We start from the raw sequence: 26,305 nt of genomic DNA on the forward strand, positions 1-26,305 counted from the left end.
GAAGAGTGGCTAGGGTTTTTGGACATGTTTTGTCTGCTTGTTTGGGTTGGTTGCTGAGAAATCTGCGGACTGTGTTCATTGGGTACCCGTTCTTTTTGAATACACTATATAGGTGATTTTCCTCTCCTCTGCTCTGTCCATCCTAGGACAAGCCAAACAGAGACATGCATGAGAATTCCTAGAAGGATGGCATTCCAACTGGAACTCTATTAACAAACACATTGAGTTAGACCCAATTTACCAACCCCTGAGAAAAAGAACAGGAAATGACATCACCAAACCAAAGAAACCCAAGCATATAAATAGAGAGCAAGGAATCATCAGCAATGCTTTATCTGGAGGCTCACTGAAGATGTTACCTAGTATGGTGACGAAACGTCTGAACATGAACCTTCCAGCTCAGTGAGCAAACCTACATCCAGAACCTCAACTTGAGCGACAAATCTTCTCAAAACTCGCTCATCACTCCTCTTTGTTACTTTTTCAAAAAACTCCATCAAGTTTGTGAGACATGATTTCCCACGCACAAAGCCATGTTGACTATCCCTAATCAGTTCTTGCTTTTCCAAATATGTTTAAATCCTATCCCTCAGGATTCCCTCCAACAATTGCCCACCACCAACATCAGGCTCACTGGTCTATTGTTCCCTGGCTTGTCCTTATCACCTTTCTTAAATAATGGTACCATATTAACCAAACTCTGGCACCTCACCTGTGACTATTGATGATAGAAATATCTCAGCAAGGGGCTCAGCAATCACTTTTCTAGCTTCCCACAGCATTCTAGGGTACACCTGATCAGGTCCTATGGGGATTTTATCCATGTTTATGCTTTTCATAACATCCAGCACTTTCTCCTCTGTAATATGGACATTTTTCAAGATGTCATTTTCCCACATTCTATATTTTTCATATTCTTCTCCACAGTAAACACTAATGCAAAATACTCATTTAGTATCTCCCCCAGTTCCTGCGGCTCCAGATCTTTGAGGGACCCTATTCTCTCCCGAGCTACCCTTTTGTCCTTAATGTATTTGTAAAAACCCTTTGAATTTTCCTTAACCCTATTTGCCAAATTTATCACATGTCCCCTTCTTTCCCTCCTGATTTCCCTTTAAAGTATACACCTACTACCTTTATACTCTTCTAAGAATTCACTCAATCTCTCCTGTCTATACCTGAGATATGCTTTCTTCTTTTTCTTAATCAAACTCTCAATTTCTCTCGTCATCCAGCATTCCATACACTTACCAGCCTTTTCTTTCATCCTAATAGAATATACTGTCTCTGGACACTGGTTATCTCATTTCTGAAGGCTTCCCATTTTCCAGCCGTCCCTTTACCTGCAAACACCTGCACCCAATCAGCTTTTGAAAGTTCTTGCCTAATACCATCAAAATTAGCATTCCTCCAATTTAGAACTTCAACTATTAGATCTGGTCTATCCTTTTCCATCACTATTTGAAAACTAATAGAATTATGGTCGCTGGCTCCAAAGTGCTCCCCCACTGACACCTCAGTCACCTGACCTGCTTTATTTCCCCAGAATAGGTCATGTTTTGCACCTTCTCTAGTCGGTACTGCCACATACTGACTCAGAAAATTGTCTTGTACACTCTTAACAAATTTGTCTCCACTAAACTCTATTGATTAGATTCCCTACAATGTGGAGACAAGCCTTTTGACCCAAAAAGTCCACAATGACCCTCCGAAGACTAACCCATCCAGACCCATTTCCCTACATTTACCCTTGACTAATGCACCTAACACTATGGGCAATTTAGCATAGCCACATCACATGACCTGCACAATTTTTGGATTGTGGGAGGAAACCCACGCAGACACGGGGAAAATGTGCAAACGCTACACAGACAGTTGCCCGAGGCTGGAATCAAACTCAGGTCCCTGGTGCTGTGAGGCAACTATGCTAACCACTGAGCCACTGTACTGCTTTTATTAGCATAGATTCCCTACAGTATGGAAACAGGCCATTTGGCCCAACAAGTCCACACTGACCCTCTGAAGAGTAAACCACCCAAACCCACTTCCCTCTGACTAATGCACCTAACACTATGGGCAATTTAGCGTGGCCAATTCACCTGACCGGCACATCTTTGGGAGATGGGAGGAAACCGGAGCACGGGGAGGAAACTCACACAGACACAGGGAGAATGTGCAAACTCCACACAGACATTCGCCTGAGGTGGGAAATGAACCCGGGTCCCTGGTGCTGTGAGGTAGCAGTGCTAACCACTGAGCTACTGTGCTGTAACAGCACTATGGCAGCCCCAGTCTATGTTTGGAAAATTAAAATCCCCTACCATAACCACCCTATTATTCTTACAGATAACCGAAATCTCCTAACAAATTTGTTTCCCAATTTCCCGTTGACTGTTGGGTTTATAATACAATCCCATTAAGGTGATCATCCCTTTCCTATTTCTCAGTTTCACCCAAATAACTTCCCTGGATGTATTCCCAGGAATATCCTCCCTCAGCACAGCTGTAATGCTATCCCATATCAAAAACACTGCTCCCCCTCCTCTCTTGCCTCCCTTTCTGTCCTTCCTGTAGCATTTGTATCCTGGAACATTAAGCTGCCAGTCCTGCCCATCCCTGAGCCATGTTTCTGTAATTGCTATGATATCCCAGTCCCATGTTCCAAACCATGCCCTGAGTTCCTCTTCCTTCACTGTTAGGCCCCTTGCATTGAAATAAATGCAATTTAATTTATCAGTCTTACATTGTTCTCTGCTTGTTCCTGCCTGCCCTGACTGTTTGACTCACTTCTTTTCTCAACTGTACCAGTCTCAGATTGGTCTTTTTCCTCACTATCTCCTTGGGATCCACCCCCACCTTATTAGTTTAAATCCTCCTGAGCAGCTCTGGTAAATCTCCCTGCCAGTATATTAGTCCCCTTCCAATTCAGGTTCAATCCGTCCTTGTTGTGCAGGTTACTTCTTCCCCAGAAGAGATTGAAATGATCCAAAAATGTGAATCCTTCTCCCGTACACCAGCTCCTCAGCCATGCATTCATCTGCTCTATTCTCCCATTTCCCCCTCACTAGCTTATAGCACCGGGAGTAATCTAGATATTACTACCATCGAAGAAGTCCTTTTTACGTTCCTGCCTAACTTTTTGTATTCTCCCTTCGGAATCTCATCCTTTTCCCTTCCTAATACGTTGGTACCAATATATACATTGATCTCTTGCTGGTCCCTGTCCCTTTTGAGAACATTCTATACCCTCTCTGAGACACCCTTGAAACAGGCACCAGGAAAGAAACACACCATTCTGATTTTTTGCTGCTGGTTGCAGAAATATCTGTCTGTCCCCCTGACAAGAGAGTCCCCTAACACAATTGATCGCTTGGAACTCAATGTACTCCTCAGTACATTAGAACCTGTCTTGATACCAGAAACTTGACTGTTTGTGTTGCATTCTCCTGAAAGTCCATCACCCCCTACATTTTCCAAAATAGCATACTTGTTTGAAATGTGGATAGCCTCAGAAGACTCCTGTACTACCCGTCTACCTCTCCTACCTTTCTTGGAGTCAACCCATCTACCTGACTGTATCTGCAGCTTTTCTCCCTTCCTATAACTGCCATACATCACACCCCCTAGCTCTTGCAAATTCCTCATTGCTTCTAACTGTTGCTCCAATCAATCCATTTGATCTGACAGGATTCACGACCAATGACATTTATTGCAGATATAATTCTCAGTAACCCTTAACTCTCATGAAACTCCCACATCCGACAAGGGTATATCACTCTACTGAAAGCCTTTTTGCTCCTTCCAATAGTATGTCATACTGTCCTTTGTTCTTGATTGTGGATTATTTTTTATTCATTCACAGGCTGTCACCATGGCTGGCCAAGATCATCATATATTTGATATTATTCCCAGAAGGCAGTTAAGAGTCAACCATATTGATGTGGGTCTGGAATTACATGTAGGACAGTCCAGGTAACGATGATGGATTTCCATCCCTAAAGGACATTAGTGACCCAGATGGGTTTTTAAAACAATCAACAGTGTTTACTTAGTTGCCATTGGATTAGCTTTTTAATCCAGATTCTAACTGAATTTAGATTTCACTATGTGCTTTAATGAGATTCAAACCCAGATGCCCAGAATGTTAGTCTGGAGTTTTAGATTATTAGTCCGGTGACATCACCATAATGCTACAATCTCCACCTATGATGCTAGAAAGACTGTTCATTTCCTCATTGTCATGAAAGTTGTCTTTTTTTAATTCACTGGTGCCATTTTGGAAATAATATTCCATAAGAGTGTTAAGTTGGCACATAAGGTTGTCCCATAAGAAGGAAGGAACAGTAGGAATTGCAGGGATATTAAGAGCCTCTAATGTAATGCCTTGAAATTAAATTCAGTAATGATATCATGCTAAAATGACTTTGTCTAGATAATAATGTAATAGTACATCATTTGGTTCGAACATCAACCTGGGGATGTGTTCACACCACTGCTATGGTGTCTGTGTGAAGAATACTTACTCTGCAGTCCTATTATTCACACAACATACATACCAGCCTTAAATTGAAATCAAGGTTGCATCATACACTAAAGCAAAACAGACTGCAACTTCTTTATTGAGAGAGTCTCACTTTGCTTTTTTTGGAATTACTTTGGTGAGGGTGGAGGGGGGAGGGTGGTCATGGGGAAGGGAGGTAGTGCAAGCAAAAATCTCATTGATATTTTTCATTTTTTGACATCCATGATCAGAACCATTTCAGACTCACATTAAACCTATAATTCAAGTACACTTCAGAATTTCACGTTCATAATTTTCAATTTGTCCAGCGACACAACAAATTGAGCATTATTTCCTTCAGTCAAATTTTCTTATTGAAATCACAATAACATTTTGGCTTAACCTTTTAATAAATAGTTAATATTAGGTTTTGCCTCATGTACATTAAAGGAAATTATAGCTTTACTGTTAGTGTAGCTACTGAGCAAATGCAATAATGCAAATGCCACAGTAACGTAAGGTCACATGGAACTGGAATGCTGAGTGTACGGCTCTGCTACCAACTGCTGTATATAGTCACATTCAATAAAACTTTTCAATGCTCACACAAATGAACTGGACCTCACCAACTACAAGCCAATATTATATTGGTCTGTGTGCTTCATTTTTGTTTATCAGCTTAGACATGGAAAATACGAATGTCATATATGCATTCATGTTAATCATCTACCAATGTAGCATTAGTTAACATTTTTAAAAATACCAATTAAGTGTTCTAACTTGTCAGAGGAATTTCAATGGGCATTCTTCTGGTAGTCTGCTATAACTTTGTAAGAAGAGGTGTCAAAATGTTCCATCCAGAAATTCTTTACATGCATTTTTAGTAAGAATAACATATCCTTCACTATATTTCCTAAAAGCAGATCACTATCAGGAATTCAACTCCCAATATGCAGCTGCTCCATTATGTTTAAAGGGTGGCATGTCACAGGTCAAGAGCAATAAGCTGATTTTTTTTTTGTTGTCCATCCTAACTGTCATTGCAAAGATGGCAATGAGCTGCCCTCTTGAATCACGGAAATCCATCTCATTTGGGTACACCCACAGTGCTGTTAGGAAGAGATTTGCAGGATTTTGATCTCATGACAGTGAACAAATTATGGTGTAACCTGTGAAATTACTATCTTTCTCCTTCTCGCTTGTAGATGTTAAGGTTTGGTAGGCATGGTTGAAGGAGCTTTTGTGAGCTGTTGCAATTCTTATTGTAGATGATACACATGGCTGTCATTGTGCATTGAGGATGGAGGAAGTGAATGCTTACATTCGTGGATGGGCTGCCAATAAATAGGCTGCTTTGTCCTGGGTTGTGTTGAACTTCTTGAGTCTTGTTGGAGCTGCACCCGTCCAGGCAATTGGAGAGCACTTCATCAAGTTGCTGACATATAGATGCACATTAATGTTGATAGAGAAAGGCCCTGAGAAGACAGGAGGTGAATTACTCACCTCAGAATGTGTAGTCTTCAACCTGTGATAAGTCACTGTATTCAATGACTCGTCAAGTTCAATTTCTGGTCAATGGTAATCAACCCCTCACTCCACTCCTGGATGTTGATTTTGGGGTGTTAGCAATGGTTGCATCATATGGAATGATTAGGTTAGCTCTTGTTAGACATGGCCATTGCCTGGCACTTGAAAGGCAGAAATGTCACTTGCCATTTATAGCCTAAGCTGAATATTCACCAGGTCAGGCAGCACATAAACATGATTGCTTCATTTTCTGTGGTGTTGTGAATGAACACCCCTACTTCTGGCCTTATATTTGGAGGGAAGATCATTGATAAAGCAGGTGAAGATGGGACAGTACCCTGAAGGACTCCTGCAGTAATGTCTTAAGACTGTCTTGATTGGCATTTGACAAGCACAAACGTCTTCCTTTGTGCTGGGTATGACTGACTAGCAGAGAGTTCTCCTCTAATTCCCATTAATTTTAATTTTGCTCAGGTGCCTTGATGTCATTCTTGGTCAACTGTTGCATTGAATGTCAAGAGCAGCCATTGTTCTCTCACCTCTTTGATTCTGTTCTATTGTCCATGTTTAAACCAAGGCTTCAATGAGCAGAGGGGAAATGCAAACTGATTGTTCTTCTGAGGTACCTCCACATGGATGGGTGATGGTGGAAAACCCACCGTTGATATAGTTAGAAGGAGAAGGGTTGATGGTGGCCATAACTTTTCTGCCTCCTCCTGTGCCAAGGAGGTTTTAATTATTAAGAAACTTTTATGTCTTAGGAGTTTTTAAAACTTTTGGCTGCTTGTGTACCTTTAGACGGTGCCTTTCCATCTTTCTAACATCAGACTGCAGTGGTGCCAAGATTTGGTGACGGCACAGTCAGGTTCCTCGATGCAGCAGAGACTCTGTACAGAAGTCACTGAGAATGCATCTCCCTCTAAGCTACTTCAGATGGAAAAAAAACACTTGAAGAACAAGGTCAGCGCTGATTAACTTGAATAGCTTTCCAATGCACACTGTCTGGATTGCATGGTGACTTGACAGAGGTAGACAAGGGCCAATGTTGCTGAGTAATTGTACAGGTAGAGTAGACTAAAAGAAGGTGTCTTCAGTGGTGGAAGAATTGAGAACTATAAGATATTCATTTCAGGCTGTTGGCAAAAGAAGCATCACCAGCCTGAGGAAGAGCTTCTTCACACAGCAAGTGATTTGAATCTGGAAAACACCGCTTGAGAGTGTGGTGTGAGTAAAGTATAGTCAACTGAGGCATTCAAAAGAGAATTGGATCATTTCCTGAAAAGAAAAAAGTAGGGAATTGGGAGTGAGTGACTGCACTAAGTGAGAGCCAGCATGGACGTGACGGACAAAAAGCCTTCACAATACTTTAACTATTCAATATATTCTGTGCTTTAATTTTGGTGATCTGCCTCACGACCCCCGTTTTTGGGTGGCAGACTGCTGGGATTTAACAAGGCCCAGTTGTTAAAATGCCAGGTGCCAGTTCCCTGCTGGGAGTTAACCCTCTCCTGCCAACCACCTTAACAACTCTCTCCATTCCTCCCTTCAACCCACACAACCACACATGCCCTTAAATTTCAGGGTCCTGATGCAGCAGAAAATTCAATATCTTAGTGATTGTTTTCAGTGCTGTATACCCTCAGTTTCTATTTTATATTGTGACACTCTCACACAGTACTGTAAACAATTAGGACATTTTAAAAATTGTGGCTACAGCATGAGGCTGTCGAGTTTGTCACAGGACCCACAATTCTTTGTACAAAAGAGCCATGATGTTACTTTCCCAGTGCCAAAATTGCACATAATTACAAATGATTTTCCTCTACAACAGCACAACAGGGAACAAGACTGGCACGAAGGACAGACAGGAAGGTAAGTAATCTTTACAACTGACATAAAATTAGCTGAGTTCTTCCTTAAGCTCCATTAACGACAAATAATTAGTTCAAATCAAGTTGATCTAAACTGATAGCAACCTCACTGCATTTGGCCTCACTTCTGTGTCTTACACTATGCAATGGATAGAGTCAGATTGCCAGTCCAATGCATGCAGTGCAGTATTCCATAGAGCAGGAAATGACTAGGGTTGAGAATCAGACTATTGTTATTTACACTAGTCTCATTTGCATCATAGTAGTCCCCACTACAGCTGCAAATGTTCATTTTGTTGGGAACTTGCAGCTGAGCTGTAGCAATGTTCATTCTCCATTCAATCATAACCAATGTTATTTGTATTTTAGCAATAATTTACAATTGTGTAACAGTATGAAAGCAGAAATAAGTGCCACCTGATCAAAACTCCCAATGTAAAATGTTCATTATTAAAAATTGCAATGAAACTTAAATCTACCACTAAAAGATAAGTTTGAAACTCAATCTTGCCTGCATGTTATAGGTATGAATGCAGTTCAGGCTTCAAAACAGAAGTCGAAAGTGATACATCTGCTGGCACTGATATATGGCATTCATATGTTACAAAAAAGTGATTTTATTAAGCATAAATTAAAAGAAATATTGGCTATTTGTGGTCACTGAATTTCTGCTATGAACTTTACAGTGAATCGGGTCATCACATACACAAAATGAAGTGGACATTACAAGACAGAATAAAGCCATGCAGATAATGAAACAGCTTATTATTTTTGATTTTACACCTTGTTTCCAAAACCAAATATGCATTGATCTGCCCTGAAGATACTTAAAATCTGACTTTGACATGGAGATGCATCTGATGAATTGCTGCCATTTGTAAGTCTAATCCATTTTTCTGATGTTAATTAAAGTTAGAATCATATACCAGTTTTGCTCTTAATCTGAGAAAATTGAGGTGTAAATGTGAAGTCCAGTACTTGCCCCTGCTTCTGATTGTATTTGAAAGCGTAAAATCAAATACAAGCATAGGAAATAGTGGGCAACTCTGCCATTCATTTTGATCGTGGCTGAGCATCCAACTCAATAACCTGTTCCTGCTTTTAGTCCCATAAAGTGCTGACAGTGCCAATCGAGGCCATATCATAGAATCATAGAATCCCTGCAGTGTGGAAGCAGGCCATTTTGCCCATTGAGTCCATACTGACCTTCTGAAGAGCATTCCACCCAGATCCATCCCCTACTCTATCCCTGTAACCCTGTGTTTCCCATGACTAATCCACCTAGCCTGCACAACCCTGGATAATATGGGCAATTTGGCCTATTGAGTCTGCACCAACCCTCTGAAGAGCATTCCACCCTATTCCCATAACGTGCATTAATCCATCTGTACATCCTGAGACACTATCGAGTAATTTAGCATGGTCAATCCACCTAACTGCACATCTTTGGACTGTAGGAGGTATCTAGAGTACCCATCAGAAACCAATTTCAACTCAGAGAGAGTGTGAAACCTCCATACAGTCAGTCACCGAAGGCTGGAATTCAAACCAAGGTCCCTGGCACTGTGAGGTAGTAGTGCTAACCACTGAATCACTGTGCCACGCTACTTTCCCCGTATATTCTTTGATCCATTTAGGCCAAAGAACGAAATTCAATTCCTTCTTGAAGTCATACAATATTTTGCTCTCAGCTGATTTCTGTGGTAGCAAATTTCACAGGCCCACCATTCCATGGGTGAAGAAATTCATCTTCATCTCAGTCCTAAATTATTTACCCCATATTCTTAGAGTGTGACTCTTTGTTTTGGACTTCCTGCATTGAGCTTTTGTAGTCCTGTTAAAAATTTCCAACAGTTAAGTTTTAAACCCAAACTTCAGGTCCCTGAGCAATTAATTGTTTTCTTCAGAGGTCTGGAGTTCCTGTCCTCAAGATATCATGAAGCAAGAATTTCACCCAATTTGAAAAAAAAAATCAGCTTCAGAATGGGAAAGAGCAAATGGATTTAGAGGAATTAATATAAATTGGTCCTTTAAACCTGTCTGGAACTCAGAAGTTGGTGACAGTTTGCAACCTTTAAGCTTATTTTAGCTTCAAAATGAATGGCAGAGGTCAGTTGGTGCAAGAAAGGATTCCAGTGAACCTCGAACTGGAATCCTTTCTTGCACCAACTGACCTCATTTAAATTTCCTCTACCATTCTCCAAACTCTGTATCCTCCAAATAAGTTTATTTCTGATATCTTGTTGTTTGCACAGCTTGTATTAAATATGCACGTCTTTTCAGTTATTCACATAAGTAGCTTGCATATGCACAAAAATGTAACCATAACAGAAGGAAAATGGTGGTAGAACGGCAAACCAATATAGAAAGTCTTCTACCGATCAATATGTCAATGGGTCTGGGTGGTTTGCTCTTCAGAGGGTCGGTGTGGACTTGTTGGGCCGAAGGGCCTGTTTCCACACTGTAAGCAATCTGTAAGCAATCTAATCTAATCTAATATGTCACGATCAATATGGTCACTTGAATCCGGATGAAATTGGAGGGTAATCAAATCAAATTCCTAACTTTGCTAATTTTAGCAATACAAATGATGCAACATAAATGAACTATTTTATCTTCAAATCTATTTAATTATTAAATTGATGACAAAATGAATTTCAGCTCATAGTTCAAACAATATTTGCTACTTGCACTTAAGTGTGAGAACCCATGGTATAATAACACATTTAATTGAGACTATCTTAATTTGCCACACAAATTTTAACGTTTTTAGATATTATGTTTAGGAATATATATTAATATATTAAAATCTGATTATTTGCAAATTTGGCAAGTATACTCTGGGAATCAAATACAGGAAGTGCTAGAAAAATTACCATGTCTGGCAGTATCTTTGGAGAGAGAAATGGAGTTAAGATTTTGAGTCTGATTTGTCTCTTCTTCAGAATTCTTTTTCAGGCATATTGAGTTTGAACCGTTAACTATGGTTCTCCTCCTCAAATATTGCTAGACCTGCTGAATTCCTCCTGGATTTTCTGTGTTTGCTTCAAATTTCCAGCATCTGCACTACTTTGCTTTTGTTTGAGGTCCTCTGTGGGGTCATTATCATTTTTAAGAGATCTGCTTATTTGCATTGAATCACCCTTGCAAACCTATTAAGTGCACTTTTAAAGCAGACTTTGTATATCCTGTAAAGTTTATCAATTGTTTACATTCGGTATTGATCCAACTTCATTGGACCGGTTTAGTTTGCAATAAGTAAGTAATTTTAGGAAGTTTTAGTTTTCAAGACTTTGTTTACAAAAAATGGATAACCTATCTTATAGATACTTACATTCAAGCATTTTACTCTGAAGGAATAGTGTCATGTTCATATTCATTGTCTATCCATAAGTATCTGACTTATCTCTATTAAATGTGACTCATGAGAAACTGAAAGCAGTTTGAAGGCTGTAATGACATTTTCTTAAATGGAGCTATATATTTCATTGCTGATCTGAATTCTTATTTGAATATTACTTAAAGGGAGGAAGCACCAGCAGTGACATGAGAAATGGTCGTGAACAGCAGGTCCACATTATAAGTAACTTTATAAGAGTGAAATCACAAAGATCAATAAAAGAATGAAGTATTTGTGTATCACCTCTCTGAACATTCCATTGTGTTTCACATCTAATAGGGTAATTTTGAATGGGAATCATTAATGATGTGTGAACAATTTACATAAAATGAGACCTCACAGTTTTAGGAAGAATGGCCATTTTATTTATTTACTTGGTTTGAGGCAAGATTATTTTGTATTCTTTCTTGAATAATACCAAGTTAAAAATCACACAACAACCAGGTAATAGTCCAACGGGTTTAATTGGAAATTCTAGCTTTCAGAGTACTGCTCCTTCATCCATCTGAATTTGTTGGACTATAACCTGGTGTTGCGTGATTTTTAACTTTGTACACCCCAGTCCAACACCAGCAACTCCAAATCATCTTTTGCATCCACCTGAGCCAGCAGACAGTGTATGTTAGTGTCTTATTCTGAACAATACTCCTCCAATAATAGTTCTGAGCTACAATGCTGAAATATCTATTTAAATTATGATTTGGACACAGAAAACAGCTTGATTGCATAACAATTCAACTAAAAAATGTGAAGGCTACTAATTGAGCCAAATTGAAACTTATATCCATCAGGATATATGACATTTAAATTACGATGAAGGAAGCCATTTTACCCATCCAACTATTCCATAAAAAATTATCACATTTAGTTGTCTCCTGAATGACGTATACTTTTGTTTCTACTACTCTATCAAAGGATAATTTCAGGAACTAGTCACTTATAGTATGAAGATATGTTTCTTGATATGAATCCTGACCTTGCTATGTACCAGTTGGTACCTGTATTTCATTCTCATGCAGCTGCGTGTTACCACAAAATGGAGCTCCATAAAATCTAGCTCCATATTAACCTTCTTTGTTCAACTTTGTAACTCTGAAAGGTCATATGTTGTTCACCTTGCAAGTCAAAAGCGCTGGGTTTTCTATTTTTCCTTCATGACTCAAATCTATTATGAATTCACCTTGTGCCTTTCCAGAGACTTGATATTTTACTTGTTACTCGTGAGCAAACTGAATAAAATGCATATTCTAATCAGACCACCATATATCTTCAACATAATGACCTCAGACATATGGAGGTAATATGCATTTACAAGGCTGATAGGCAGTGCTGTACAGGCAAAGCAAATTCGAAACGTGGGTTGTGCTGCCCATGAAAACTAATAGAAAGAGAATGCCCGAATTTATTATTTCTCTTGGCAGGGATTCAGGGTTTCCATTGGCAGAGATTTGTAAAATTATCCCCACATTTTGCTGCTGCTGCAATCTAGCTCAGTATTTCTGCTTATTACTCTTCAATGACTGGGCAAAATCCCACTGATTCTGACAGGACATCCATTGTAGGTGGAATTGGTGTCATTAATTGGGGTTGGAAAACACTTTATTTCATTTTGATTGTTGTAATATACAAAAGTAATGGCTCTGCTTTCAGCCTTTGGATCCGAAATGAAGTTTGCTCCAAACGGCGATCAAATTACTTCAGCGCCTAATGAATTCTCGATGGTTGCTCAGTCTTGAAAGAAGCCTTCTGTGCCCAGATTCATGTTAACCAAATGCCTTTGTAATATTTGGAAGATTGTGAAAATGTCATTACTCATTCACAACTGAAGATATTTAATGAAAAAAAGAGAGAAATCATTCTCTGTCAACCGACTATCTTTTATTATGAACGGCCATCATTAAATGTAACGCAATAATCAAGATCAGAGCCCAGAGGACAAAAGTCACTCGGTTGAGATTGACCAGCAGTTAGTACATTTCCCCGCTTGACTGTCCAATCTTCTGCAGCCGTTATTCGTCATGGGTAAGCATTCAATGCCCACTATGATACCTCCTGATCACCTAATATTGAATAGTTACACGGCCTGATTCCAGGTCAGCATAAATGAAACGGGTATATTAGACACCTCTATCCAATTGGCTCGGTAATACTCAACAATAGATGCACAAAGAAATAAATACTGGCCTAGCACCGAGTAAAGAACTCCAAAGAGCACATAAAACCATGTGAGGGCGCTTGCGATGCAGTGGCATGTCCCTCACTCTGAGCCAGGGGCCCCGTGTTCAAGTCTTTCTGTAGAGCTGTGTTATAGCATCCCTGAACAGGCCGATTAAAAACATCCTGAACAAGGGCTCATGCCCGAAACGTCGATTCTCCTGTTCCTTGGATGCTGCCTGACCTGCTGCGCTTTTCCAGCAACACATTTTCAGCTCTGATCTCCAGCATCTGCAGACCTCACTTTCTCCTCGGTTAAAAACATCGACAACAACATGAAGTGGCGTCAATGTTACTCCAGGATTTCGGCTCTCTCCCATAGCCTTCCAAACCACTGCAGCAACATTAGCAATTTATCAACCTTCACATTATACCATTAACGTTATAAGTGCCAATCGCAACATAGTCGGAGAGAAAGATTTGGGCTAACTTCAAGAAACAATTGAAAATGCTAAGTATTTTGCATTGCCTTCCATAGCGGCGCACACGTTAAACTGAATGGATGATTTGTTGAGAATTGCCTGAGATTTGCCTGTTAAATTTGCTGGGGTCAATCCCCATACCCTCTCATCCTGGGACCATCCCCGCAGCCCGATCCAGCTAACACACTGGGGTTTTAGAAACGACTTTCTCAGTGGCTACCATGGGCAAGGATTAAACCATTTTTGTTCATTCAAAGATATATATTTCACATCAACGAAAGCGGCAGGTATTGATCAAGAACCAACTCTCCCCTCTTCCTCACCCCACCTGCTCCAGATTTTTCTTGCTCAAGTTGGGAAAAAAAATTTGGGTTTTCACAATGTAATGTTTTTTTTGAAAATAAAATCGCTGCTTTCCTCATTGCGGTGTTGTTAAAGCTTTCAGAACATAATCACCTACAGGCTTAGGTTCTACAGTCCTTCCAGGGACAAATATTATTTCAACAAGTTAATGTTCAAAGTCTACGCGTTGTATTCTAATGTAGAATAATTCAATACCACACTCGTATAATTTTCTAGCTACCTATTTCTAGAAATGAGCTATGCATTTACATATGTGCTATGTGGGGTAAGGAAAAACAGAAAACACATTTTACAAGAACATTAGCTTGGACCTATTTCTTAATATATAATTAATAGAACGTTGCGCATTGCTGCGCCGGACTTATTGTAAGCAATTGTATTCTTGGAATAATCCACCTTCAAAACAAATCGAGGTCAGGTTCTTAAACCTAACACGGCAGCATTGTAATATCGAGAAGCATTACCCCTCTCAAGCCCAAAGATCCGATTACGAGTTGTAGTCAAGCGGAAATCAAAAAAAAAACGCCCAACACCCTCAACAAAAGAAAACGTTTTTGTCAATCCCATTGTCTAAAGACTTTTCATTAATTGGCTCCAATGTCAAGTTTACAGGTTGGCACGTCAACGTCACGAAGCCAACCGATCAATTAACCAACTCAAGAGTGGGCGAGAGGAGAAATTGCAACAGTCAGGCGGTGATCTAATGAACTTACTTTTTAACGAAAAAAAAGGACTGATTTAAATAGATGGCTTGCATCTCGCTCTGACAATTTGTCACAACAAGGCACTCCAAATGCATTCCAGTGCAAAAGAAATCACTACAATCTTAAACAATTGTGAATCTCACTGAGGGTCAATGTCACTATTTAAACTTCTCTTACATCCAGCTGCAAAAACTTTATTAGAACATTACATGAAATACGCAAAACTTTGATCTCAGCCAGGTTAGTCAGTATCTTAACCATTAAGCAACACTTAGCACAGCATCCTTAGGTTTTTTGGAAAATATGGAAGTAACAGAAAAGTGTCGTGAAAACTTAAAGACGGAATTGAAATGCATTTTAAAACGGCCTTGAAGATTAAATGACTGAATGATGTCGAAATCACAATGCGCTGTTCGATTGCATCAGTTCAGGGACACGTCTGGGCAGCTGCGGAACTTTAACGCTGTTTCCACTTACATTTTGCCTATTATATTTTATTATGCCGTCAACATGCAAATATTATTGTATTGTCTCTTTAATGAAAAACTGTCTCAAAGGGATCAGTGTACATTACTTCTCGGAGGTAAGCTCTTCTCAAACAAAAAAAAAGCCACTGATTATTCCGAAGCAAAATGCATCGTTTAACATCAATCACCAAAAACCTGTTGAGCTATAGAAGCTGTGGTCTGTATATAGCTAGAATATTTCATGGTTGTGTTGGGGGATCTAAAAAACAACACAGGCTCCAAAAGTCGTAGGCCGTATTAAGTTTCAACCACTCCTTCCTATGATCCGTTCATCTGCACGCAATGAGACGGAGATCAAGTGAATCTCGCCACTTAGCTGCGTTCAGAATCCTGGAGCCCATGCTCTGTTCTTGCTAAGAGACATTGATTTCCACATCAGGAAAGCCCACAAGTTCAATTACACCTACGAACCGAATGAATTAAAGTTTTGTTTTATTTGTATTCCTTCATTGCTTAAGAAAGGTTTGATTTGAGGTGTTTACAGACAAGTGAGGACAGGTGGCAGTTCGATGTGAGCACACTGACTTTCATGATTAAATCTGAAAACTCTAACTCCGAGGAGTTTCCTCACTCTCCAAAAACAGAAAGTCACAAATTTACGAGCGACATAAATCTTATATTTGTTATTCCATATCTTTATGTTTCCTTCCCTCTTTTCCTTACTGCTTCCATTTCCATTTATCACTTTATCTGCATGCGTGCCCTCCATTGCACGTGTTATGAATTTTGACATTCTGTTTCCCTGAATAAAATTTCTGATGTGTTCAATACAATAGATAGATAGATAGATAGATAGATAGATAGATAGATAGATAGATAGATAGATAGATAGATAGATAGAATAGAAGCATTTACAGGGAGAACACAAATTGCTTAACCTTAATTCATAAAAATCGCTGGGTTAATATATCGGTGCACACATGTTAGACTTGTACAGCAGGATGTGTTATTTCCTTATGGACAAAAACAGGTCTTGCTTTTCCATTATACTTACAAAATTATTCACATTATTTATGCTACATTGAGCGATCTAATTTCTTCGTGATAGTCAGCTAATTGCTCTGGCAGGTAATTAGAAGCAGCTTACGCCGCAAAGGGCTTCGCAGTTCACCTCGTATTATATACTTGCTCTGTAAATTATACCATATTTGCAAAGATCTTTTCAGCAAGTTCTCTGCGATCAATGCTGAAATACTTTTTTTTCTTGGATTCGCACTGAATTATTCTGAAGCACGCGATATTAAACACATTTGTTCGTGCTCAGTGATCCAGAATAACGTGCCCATTATGGAAACGAATGGGACAGGTTTAGAGCAAGATTTCATGATGGCAATGTACAACAGACATGTGGGAAAATGATGGTATAAATAGGGACATCTGTTCAGTGCTGCCCATAAACTTATATACTGCACACAGTCGTGTGTCTTATATTTCATGCTATTCTACTTAAGGTCTAGGTATATATTTTTTTTCGGAACAAATCTGTAGTCTCGTATTGCTTAGAATTAATCAGCGTAGCGCAATTATTGGGGAAAATGGAGAGTGCACTCTGTTTTATTTATTTAAATGTGTTTCAGTGAGACCTTGAACAAGGATTTTTTTTTAAAACACGTGCTTTGATTACACCAGCGGACGAACAGCTCTTACATTATTTGTAATTAAACACTATTCCCAAAGTAACATTTATCTTCTTCTCCCTGCGACTGCAATTGTCAACTCTGCCGGAGTCGGTTGATAATCTCCTTGTCGTCCCACGGTTTTTCCAGCAGGATTCAAACGTATCTAATCGATAACGCTTAAGCGAGGGCGAGAGCTCAAGAGAAAATGCGTTACATGTACGCGTTTGCATCTCTCTTATACAAACACGCGCTGTTTGACTTTTCGAAGAGGGGGAAAAAAAACGGGAAAAGGTCTGACTCAGAGATGCAAACTGAGAAAAGATATCGAGAAAGGCGAGGAGAGTATAACGACAATGACAAATGTAGATCTCAAATGGAGAAGATGTCTCAGACTGTGTAAGGTACACGTGGGAAATTTAACTGGAAGGACAAAACCGTACGGTGGTCGGGAAGTCAAAAGGGGTAAAAATGGCTGTGGGAATTAAGATAGAGAGAGGGAGAGAGAGAGAAATGTGGTGGTGAGGTCAGCGATGCGATGGGTGCACCGATAACAGGCAACAAAGAGAGACGTGAAGATAAACATGACACTAAAACAGACCGGCATCGCTGAAACTGAAAGAGCGTGTTCATGAACAGAGAGATGGGAATCAAGCGGAGGAGATGCGGGTGGGATCGAGAGAGTTAATGGGGGATGGAGAGAGACAGAAAACTCAAAGGATAGAAAAGGAAGAGTGAGGCAGGAATTGTGGTTCGTGACGGGAATCCTGGACAAATAGATATACGGAGAAAAAGAAACAAAATAAGAGAGAGGTCAATAAGTAAGTCGTTTTCTCCTCCTTGGGAGTACAAAGATAAACATATGACAATGTGTACTGGATAATTGCGATGTCACCAGATCAAAATTTATTACAAGCTTCATAACTGATATCCCGGGCGTGAAGTGGCTTACAAACCGTCCATCCACTGAGCCCGTCTCATTCATTACAACCTGATTTAAGCTTTTGCCTAAATTGTCTCGGAACCGAAGGAGAAACGAAATTCCGCTAACAGTCGCGGTTACCCGCAGACAGCGTTAAACGCCTCGGGCAGAGCTGCTCTGATCGGTGGAGTTTTGAATGTCTCCCTGTTTTTTTTTTGTTGTTGTTACAGAATCGAGTAACAGATACGTCCAGATGTGCCTCCGGTTGATCTGAGGATGTAAATTAGATACCTAAAGCTGTTCTCCAAATCGAAGAAACAGAGAAATTAATCTGTGCAACTATCAATCATAGACTGTAATAAAGCAACAGACATGGATGAGACAGATGATATGATTAAGGAGCTGTGGTCGTTTTAATTAACTTTTTGCTGTCCTGTAATGATCAAACTGGTCAACAGACCCGGTCAATAAGCATGTTAATATCAAACAAATAAAACTGGGGATGATTAAAAACCTCCTGGTTTATTAAATTTGAAATTCAAATGAAATTTATGCTGCAGGCGCGTGCAGAATGCTAATGTATGCTTTCTTTATTAGAAGGGAACTTGCCTTCTACTGGAATGATAAGTCTTCTGCCACTAAAAAAATCTGCTTGGAAGTATTTCCTCGTGAATTATTTGCACTCACTGCAATTGGATAAAACACGGAATAACCCCGGATTCTAACTTCCATTTTTATCCGCTTGTTAAAGGTATTACTTGCAAGATTGCGAAAAATAAAACTTTGGTCAAAATGCCTAAATTGCATTCATATGTTTATTTTAAGAAAAGCGCGAGCCATTCGTGTTCTTAACGCTTTATGTAAGAAAATCGTAAAGCAAAAACAAAACATATCGATACGAAGCTTCGGTTTTAATTTACTTAGTGATTTCTGAATGAAAGGTCGCAGAAATAAAATACTAGATGGAGAAACCACAGGTAAACAAAACTGAGATCGCGAGCGACATGGGTTAGATGGACGGAATTTCCCTCTCATTAACCGCAATTCTATATTCATGACGAATTTGAATGTCAAACACAGTTTGGTTGCCACCCCAACCCCCTTTTTTTTGCTAGTGCCCGTTTTTTTTTTGTTGTCTGTGGCCAGCAACAAATGAAACAGTGGCAAAACCCCGCCGGCAGCTTCAGGGATAAATTCATAAATTGACAACACCGCCAACTTTTCCTAAGTGTGTTGGATGAGTTAAACATAGTTGGGGCAGGAGGGGCGCGGGGTAGGGGTAGGGGGCGGATACATCACTTCGCAATAAAGCAATGTACAAATTTAAGCGCACTTTGAAAAATAATGTCAATAACAGCAGAAGATTTAACAGCACATGTGCCACGTAATTCTGCAGTTCGATTGTACGGATCTAGAAAAGTCCAATAAGTTGTTGTACAGTTTATTGCATTTTCTATCTTTAAGTTTGTGCGTGTGCCGTCTGAACCCCCTCCCCCCCCCCCCCTCCCCACCCCGCATCCTCTATAAATTTTGCTTGCACCTGTGGTTCAAATGTTCAAAGCTGTAATTATTATATATAATTAGATGTCACACTTATGATATAACGCGTAGAGTTCTATGCCATCGGGAACTTGTTGAAAGGGTCAGACTGGGATAAAGCTTGAGGTGAGAAACAGTTGGAAACAATGCAATCGTTCACCAAAATCGATCACAATCGATTGTTCCGACGAGAAACAATGTTTTAACGACGATTGTATTTTCTCACAGCACTCAAGGTTGCGGCTGGCTTGTCACACTGATTTACTGCCACTCAGCTCAATTCTTTGGCAGGAGCGTGCACCTACATTTTTTTTGGGTGTGTGTCTCATGCTTTACATATTTTTTCTCTCTCCTCGCGGATCTGTTTTCGAACAGCTTATGTTGATGTTTTGCTAAGTTGAAAAGGCGGATTCGGCGTCTCCTTTTATTGCTGGTTTACTTGCTGTTTCTGAAAGGTAAGCACGCCGTTTACCCATGTACTTGTCAGCTGTTCTGAAACAAGCTTGAACCACACATGTTTGAGCAAATAAGATCATTGACAGGAGCATGAACGGGAGAAGGAAAACAAATAAGATGGGGCTAATTTAGGGGAAATATCAATTATATACGTTTTAATCCATATATTTATTATATATGTATCATTAAAGAGGTCGGGAAGGCAAAGTTAATTCTTTTATTTGTTAAACGGAGTTCCCTCCTTTTCCCACCCCTTCCTCCTTCTGGGCCGTCCAGTCACGCCTTCTCAACATGCTAAAATCATCACCATCAGCAAGCTCAAATAAACATGGCATTCATTTTCATGAACACGATCGTTTCAACAAAGGCTTAGCAGAGCTTCTTTGAAATATCCAGATATTAAATATTGAAACAGAATCCAAACGCGTTCGGTAAACTGTGAAAACCCAACTTGAAACCGCTTTCTAGAAACGCTTGCGTCCCCGCACACGCTTTGACCTGGGTATCCTTTCGACTTCCTTCATTGTCATTTGTGGATTTTAAGAACAAAAAATCGGCAGGCGATTGAGTACCTCAGAGAGACTTCAACGGCGGAATTGGCTTAGTGCAGAGCTTTAAAGCGAAGCCTGCTTTGCATTTTCGTTTTAACAGGTCGTGCAGAGCGAGCGAGAGAGAGAGAGAGAGAAACGGTCAAACGAAGGAGACTTCACTAAGCGATTACTTCCGTGGAACTTGAAGTCAAGCACCATTTCAGAGAAAGGAGATTTTCTCCAGAGGGGGCTCAGGTCAGGATGAGATCAGATTGGTGACGCTCTGACATAATGTTACTGATCTGGTGAAATTTCTGTTTTTTTTTGGAGGTGGGGGGTGCTAAATACTGAAGGGCTTAAAACAACAAGAATAGGAACGAATGAAGCGTCCAAGCACAACAGAAAAGCAACGGCTTTCACTCGGGACAAGTGGCTCAGGTCATATTTATTTAAGGTATAACATTGGAAAGGCAGCGATTTGTTTCGCCTTCAACACACACTCACAAACACATCTATAAAACACTAACTGGCGAAACGTATTAAGAAACGCTTGCTGCTTTAAGTGGAGAGAAAGCCCATGGAGGCTTCAAGTGGTGGCTGGTTGAGATGTAAGACAAGCATGAAACCAAGAGCAGCCAGAGGCGCGCTTGGAATATAAGGTGCCGGTGCACTCGGAGCCCGTTACTCTGTCAGCTGAGCTTGCCCGCCCTGCGAGCCTCGGCCGGCGGCACGCCAGCGTTCCGCTGGTGGCACCGACAGCGGTCAACTGCCCTTCCCGTCCCACGGTGAAGAACGCCGCGTTCCCCCCCTCAGCTGCGCGCTGCCCTGCCCGGCGCTGCCCGGCCCGGCCCGCTCCGCTGTGAGTTACGCCGTGCTCTCCGCTCCTGTTGATGAGCGGAGTGGAAGTGTGGCGCCTGACGTCACAAAGCGCAGTGTCACGGCGCCGGCCACGCTGATTGGCTGCCGGAGGCTTAGCGGTACTTCAAAGGCGAGAGACGCTACAATTGTGGTTGAATGGGCGGAACTGATCATTGTATTGCACACCTAAAAAAAGTGCTCTGATTTATAAATAATAATAAAAAAAAAGGGATCCTCTGAGGAGGGCAGTTTTTTTGTGATGGCAACTTCACTTCTGGGGGTGAGTCTAAGGATTTTCTTGCTGGTTTAATTAGCTCTTTGTTGTTGGATCGAGGTGGTTAAAAAAGTCCCAGTCAAGGGAGGACTATCAGTCTCCTGTTGAGTTTTTTTTTATAAAGCAAGAGGTAAAAGAAGGGCCGAGTCACTTTTTAGTTTGGCACCGCTCTGAGGGCATTTGCACCAACTTCCTCTAAACGCGATCCCACGGAGAGGCAAAGGGAGGCCTTTTTTGTACATTTCAGCAGAGTTACCTGTGATTTTTTTTTTAAAAATTGCCTTCTGATTTATCCTTGCGATCCTGCAGGTTCTACAGGTATGTTAGTTCTATTCTTTCTGATGCAGTTTGTCGAGTTGGATGAGGCCCAATTCTGTGCTAAATCTTGAAGTTTGCCTAATGTTAAGAACGATTAACTTGTTAAAAAAAACTGTTTTCGTTGGGATCTTCATCAAGTTCCCTTAACGCGTTTAACTGCCACTTTTTTCGCTTCTAACTTTAAGGACTTGATCGTATTTGAACGAACGGTTGCAACTTTTAAGCCTGGCGGTGTCACGGCTGGCTTTGTAAGATCAGTTGCTGTGTTGATGTGCTAGTATCCAACCGAGCTTTATCGCAACTGTGTGCATTGTTGTGTTCCCCCCCCCCCCCCCCCCAACCCCCAACCCTCCGTTTGCAGGAAGAGCCGAGGCTAGGATCAACTCCTCTAGCGATGTTGGCCGCTACGTGCAATAAAATCGGCAGCCCGAGCCCGTCCCCGTCTCTGTCGGACAACGCGTCTTTCGGGAAAGGCTTCCACCCTTGGAAAAGATCCGTCTCCAGTTGCAACAGCGGCTCCAGCCTGTCGGGCTTCGGGGCGAGGAACGGCGCAGGACTGTCCGACTCGTTCAGCGTCAGCTGCTCCTCGGGAGGCGGCGGCGGCGGCGGGGGGAGCGGCGGAGGGCCAGGGGGCAGCAGCGCTTTCTCGCTCACCTCCAACCCGGCTTCCAGCTCGCCGTTTGGCAACGAGTACTCGGTGTTTCCGTCGGCGAGCAGCAGCGGCGGCGGCTCCCAGGACGCCGGGCAGCCGGTCTTCATCTCCAAGGTGCACACCACGGTGGACACGCTGCCCAACAGCCTGCAGGGCATCTACCCGCGGGTGGGCATGGCGCACCCGTACGAGCCCTGGTTCAAGCCGTCGCACCCGGGCATCGCGGGCGAGGTGGGCGGCGGTGCCAGCGCCTGGTGGGACATGCACCCGGGCGCGGCGGGCTGGCTCGACGTGCAGAACCCGAGCGGGCCGCTCGCCTCGCCGCTGGGCGCCTACAACTCGGACTACCCGGCGCTGGGCCACTCGGCCTTCAGCACGGCGGCGGCTATCAGCGGCGGCTCGTCGCATCTGCTGGCGGCCGGGGGCCAGCACCTCATCGCCCAGGAGGGCTTCAAGCCGGTGCTGCCGCCGCCTTCCTCGTATCCGGAGCCCGCCCCGTCGCCGCTGGGCGGCAGCAACCCGGCCCTGGCGGCCGCCCCGGCCGGCTTGGGCTCCGCCGCCCGCGGCTCTTCGGCCCGTCGCTACTCGGGCCGGGCGACCTGCGACTGCCCCAACTGCCAGGAAGCAGAGCGCCTGGGCCCGGCCGGGGCCAGCCTGAGGAGGAAGGGGCTGCACAGCTGCCACATCCCGGGCTGCGGCAAGGTCTACGGCAAGACGTCGCACCTGAAGGCGCATCTGCGCTGGCACACCGGCGAGAGGCCGTTCGTCTGCAACTGGCTGTTCTGCGGCAAGCGCTTCACCCGCTCGGACGAGCTGCAGCGCCACCTCCGCACCCACACCGGCGAGAAGCGCTTCGCCTGCCCGGTCTGCAACAAGCGCTTCATGCGGAGCGACCACCTCAGCAAGCACGTCAAGACGCACCAGGCCAGCGGGCTGCCCGGAGCGGGAGCTGGGCCAGCCGCCACTGGGCCAGCCGCCGGGGCTGCTCCCGCCGCCGGGGCCGCCAGCGGCAGCAAGAAAGGCAGCGACACCGACAGCGAGCACAGCGTGCCCGGCTCCCCACGCTGCCCGTCCCCGGCCGAGCTGCTGCAGGCAGCAGCCCAGGGAAGCTCCGCCGCCGCTGCCCTCAACGGCCTCGACTGAAGCTGCGGGCGCACAGCAACAACAGCAACAAATAGGGCTTGAACTTTGCAGCAGAGATTGACGTGTAAGTACAACTTCCAAACTTACGGGGAGAGCTCTGTGACTGAGAAATCAGCGCCGCCCGAACTCTGCTTTGCCTCAAGGCTGGGAGGCTGAGGACAGAAATAAAGAAGGCACGCATTTCAAACTCGCCTCCATCCCCCACCCCCTCCCTCCACCACCTGATTGTCTTTTCAGTCGCCTTTGCCCGCCTGATTCTGGAAACCCCACTTGCAATCCAGTTTAAAACTTCTGATTTTCTTCACACCTCTGCGCACCCATTTTCAATTTCCTTTCCAAACCCATGCCGGGACCGTGCACTGCATCGATGGGCTCACACACAGGCCCACACTGACTACAAGTAAAGCATGTGTATGGCACGGTATGTTTTCGCCTCTGCACAGCGACTGTTCAATCGGCCACCTTTTTTTTTTGGGGGGGGGGGGTCCAAAATCGAATATCTTGACTTCTGCAGTCGGGAAAGATTTCTCTCAATGCTTACCTATTTTCCAAATATCTTTTCATCCGATCAATATTCACTCAGGGTGAGAGGATCCGGTTTCTTTTTTTTTCTGTCCTCAACCGCCTGAAAAAGTTCCAACACTTGTAGCTGCAAGTGCAAATTCTGCTTGTGCAGGAGACGATTTGTATGTATAGTATTTTTTCGCGTGTAAATTCCTTGACGAGTATTTCAACATGTATATTAAGGTACTCATTCCTTCCGTTGTCAAAAACAAGAAATAAAATGACGGACTGATTTCAAATACGATTGACGGCGCCGTGTAGTGAAAATAATACGGATTACAAGTTTGTAAAATATCTGCAAGACTTTGTAAAACTGGGGTCAGAATTAAGAATAGTTAATTATTAAATAATTACTCCACCAGTATCTAGGTGAGAGACGTTATTTGTCCAGGAGACGATTTGTATAGTATTTTCCTGTAAATTCTTCTGAAAAAAAATTGAACATATATAAGGGTAAATTTAAGGGTTTTTTTTTAGTTGTTGTCAAGAAAGTTACAGTGATTATGTCGCTGCAGAATTCAGTGCGATTTTTCTGAACTTATATATCTTATATATCCAGAACGCACTTTGAGAACTTTATTTCTTCTTTTTATTTTGGAATTGTGTAAAAAGAAAATCTAATAGAATGAAGCAGACGATGTTTGGTAAATGTTGAATGGCTTTTTATTTTATTTAATGGAGCATGTATCGACTTCTTTGCATATACTGGCAGTCAGATAGTTTAAAGGCAAATTTCGCATATATTTCGTAACAAGTGGGTTTCGCAGGAGACCCCGAGTTATAGAATAAATCCTGGAGTAGATCTGACCGGTTGTCTGCGTGTATCTGATTTTTTTTTAATAGAAAAAAAGTATTTAAACGATCATTTAAACTGGAAAATATAGGAGAAGATCTTTAAATAAACCACTCTATGACGACAAAACTTGTAAACTACAATTAGGTACACCTCTTAGAGTAACCCAGCGCTATTAACAGGTCGAACGACACAGAGAGTACTATAGGGTTTTGAACTCTGTCATGTTCTGGGCACTTTTGAAGTGTTAAGTTCTCTCCGCTCGAGAGTAATTGTCCTGAGGCTGTATTTAATACATTTTCTTTGTATCTCGGCACAGACATGGAATTAATTGTACCTGAAATGTGTGTATCAAAATAAAATAATATATGTACAGCAAACCTCAACGATCAAGCGATATTTTAGGCATAATTTTACAAAAGATCTTTTTTTTCATATAATGAGATGTGAAATAACCTACTTGTCTTTTCAGCACCTTTGTGTTTTATTTGAGTGATGTTTGCAGCGCCTGGTTTACAAGCTGTTGGGATGGAATGTATGAAATAATACTGCGATCGAAACGCTCCAAGAATGATTTCAATTCAGACAGAAGCTTTGCACTTTGTTTTCGTTCCACTGAGCTATGGGAAGAGACCCGGAATATGGATTGACAGAAGCAAAGCAAATACCTTCAGCAGAAATGTGAAATACTTTACTGTACGTTTATTCATCCTATTGTTGTGGTTTAGCTAACATCCCGAAGGGGGGAAAAATCAACTCTGAGTATCGTCTGCACGTCGAGTCAACTTGATTAGAGAAAACAAATCTTCAGAACTAATGCTGTAACTTATTTCGACATTCCAGTTAAAATTGTTTTTGTTGTTGTGGGGTGCTGGGTGTGGGGGGGGGGGGGGGGGTGGCAGGGAGGTAAGCGGGGGGAGGGGTTGACTTTGTAAGCAACGCTTTTCCTTTTAATTTGCTGCAGGAACTGTATACATTAACATGAGGTATTTGTATGTTAAACGTCCCCAGAGCTATCTCAAATGACGAGGCTGCATTGCAAGCATCACCCGTTGCTATCAAAGGGGGGCTGTTAAGTTCAAAAGCCTTGTGTATGCGTGTGGAACATTTC

General features: G+C 42.1%; 1 protein-coding gene across 5 annotated transcripts; it reads left to right on the forward strand.

Moving 5' to 3' along the window:
- The first annotated feature begins 19,699 nt into the window (after positions 1–19,699).
- On the forward strand, positions 19,700–26,015 carry LOC122549779 (transcription factor Sp8-like). 5 transcript variants are annotated; one of them, XR_015757169.1, is made up of 3 exons: positions 21,609–21,730; positions 22,404–23,901; positions 25,667–26,015. XR_015757169.1 is itself a non-coding variant. In XM_087987081.1 (2 exons), exon 2 carries the CDS (start codon positions 22,437–22,439, stop codon positions 23,835–23,837), a length of 1,401 nt encoding a protein of 466 aa, XP_087843207.1. In that variant the 5' UTR covers positions 19,700–20,061; positions 22,404–22,436; the 3' UTR covers positions 23,838–25,616. The 5 variants fall into 5 exon arrangements, 4 of the variants coding, with proteins under 4 accessions (XP_087843207.1, XP_087843206.1, XP_043545737.2 ...); XM_087987081.1 differs by lacking the exons at positions 21,609–21,730; positions 25,667–26,015 and adding an exon at positions 19,700–20,061 and having other exon boundaries at positions 22,404–25,616; XM_087987080.1 differs by lacking the exons at positions 21,609–21,730; positions 25,667–26,015 and adding an exon at positions 20,494–20,847 and having other exon boundaries at positions 22,404–25,616.
- The last annotated feature ends 290 nt before the right edge of the window (positions 26,016–26,305 follow it).

This window comes from Chiloscyllium plagiosum, unplaced genomic scaffold (genome assembly GCF_037043375.1).
Source record: "Chiloscyllium plagiosum isolate Xiang-an unplaced genomic scaffold, Cpla_swu_hap1 HiC_scaffold_5, whole genome shotgun sequence".
Classification (NCBI taxonomy): domain Eukaryota; kingdom Metazoa; phylum Chordata; class Chondrichthyes; order Orectolobiformes; family Hemiscylliidae; genus Chiloscyllium; species Chiloscyllium plagiosum.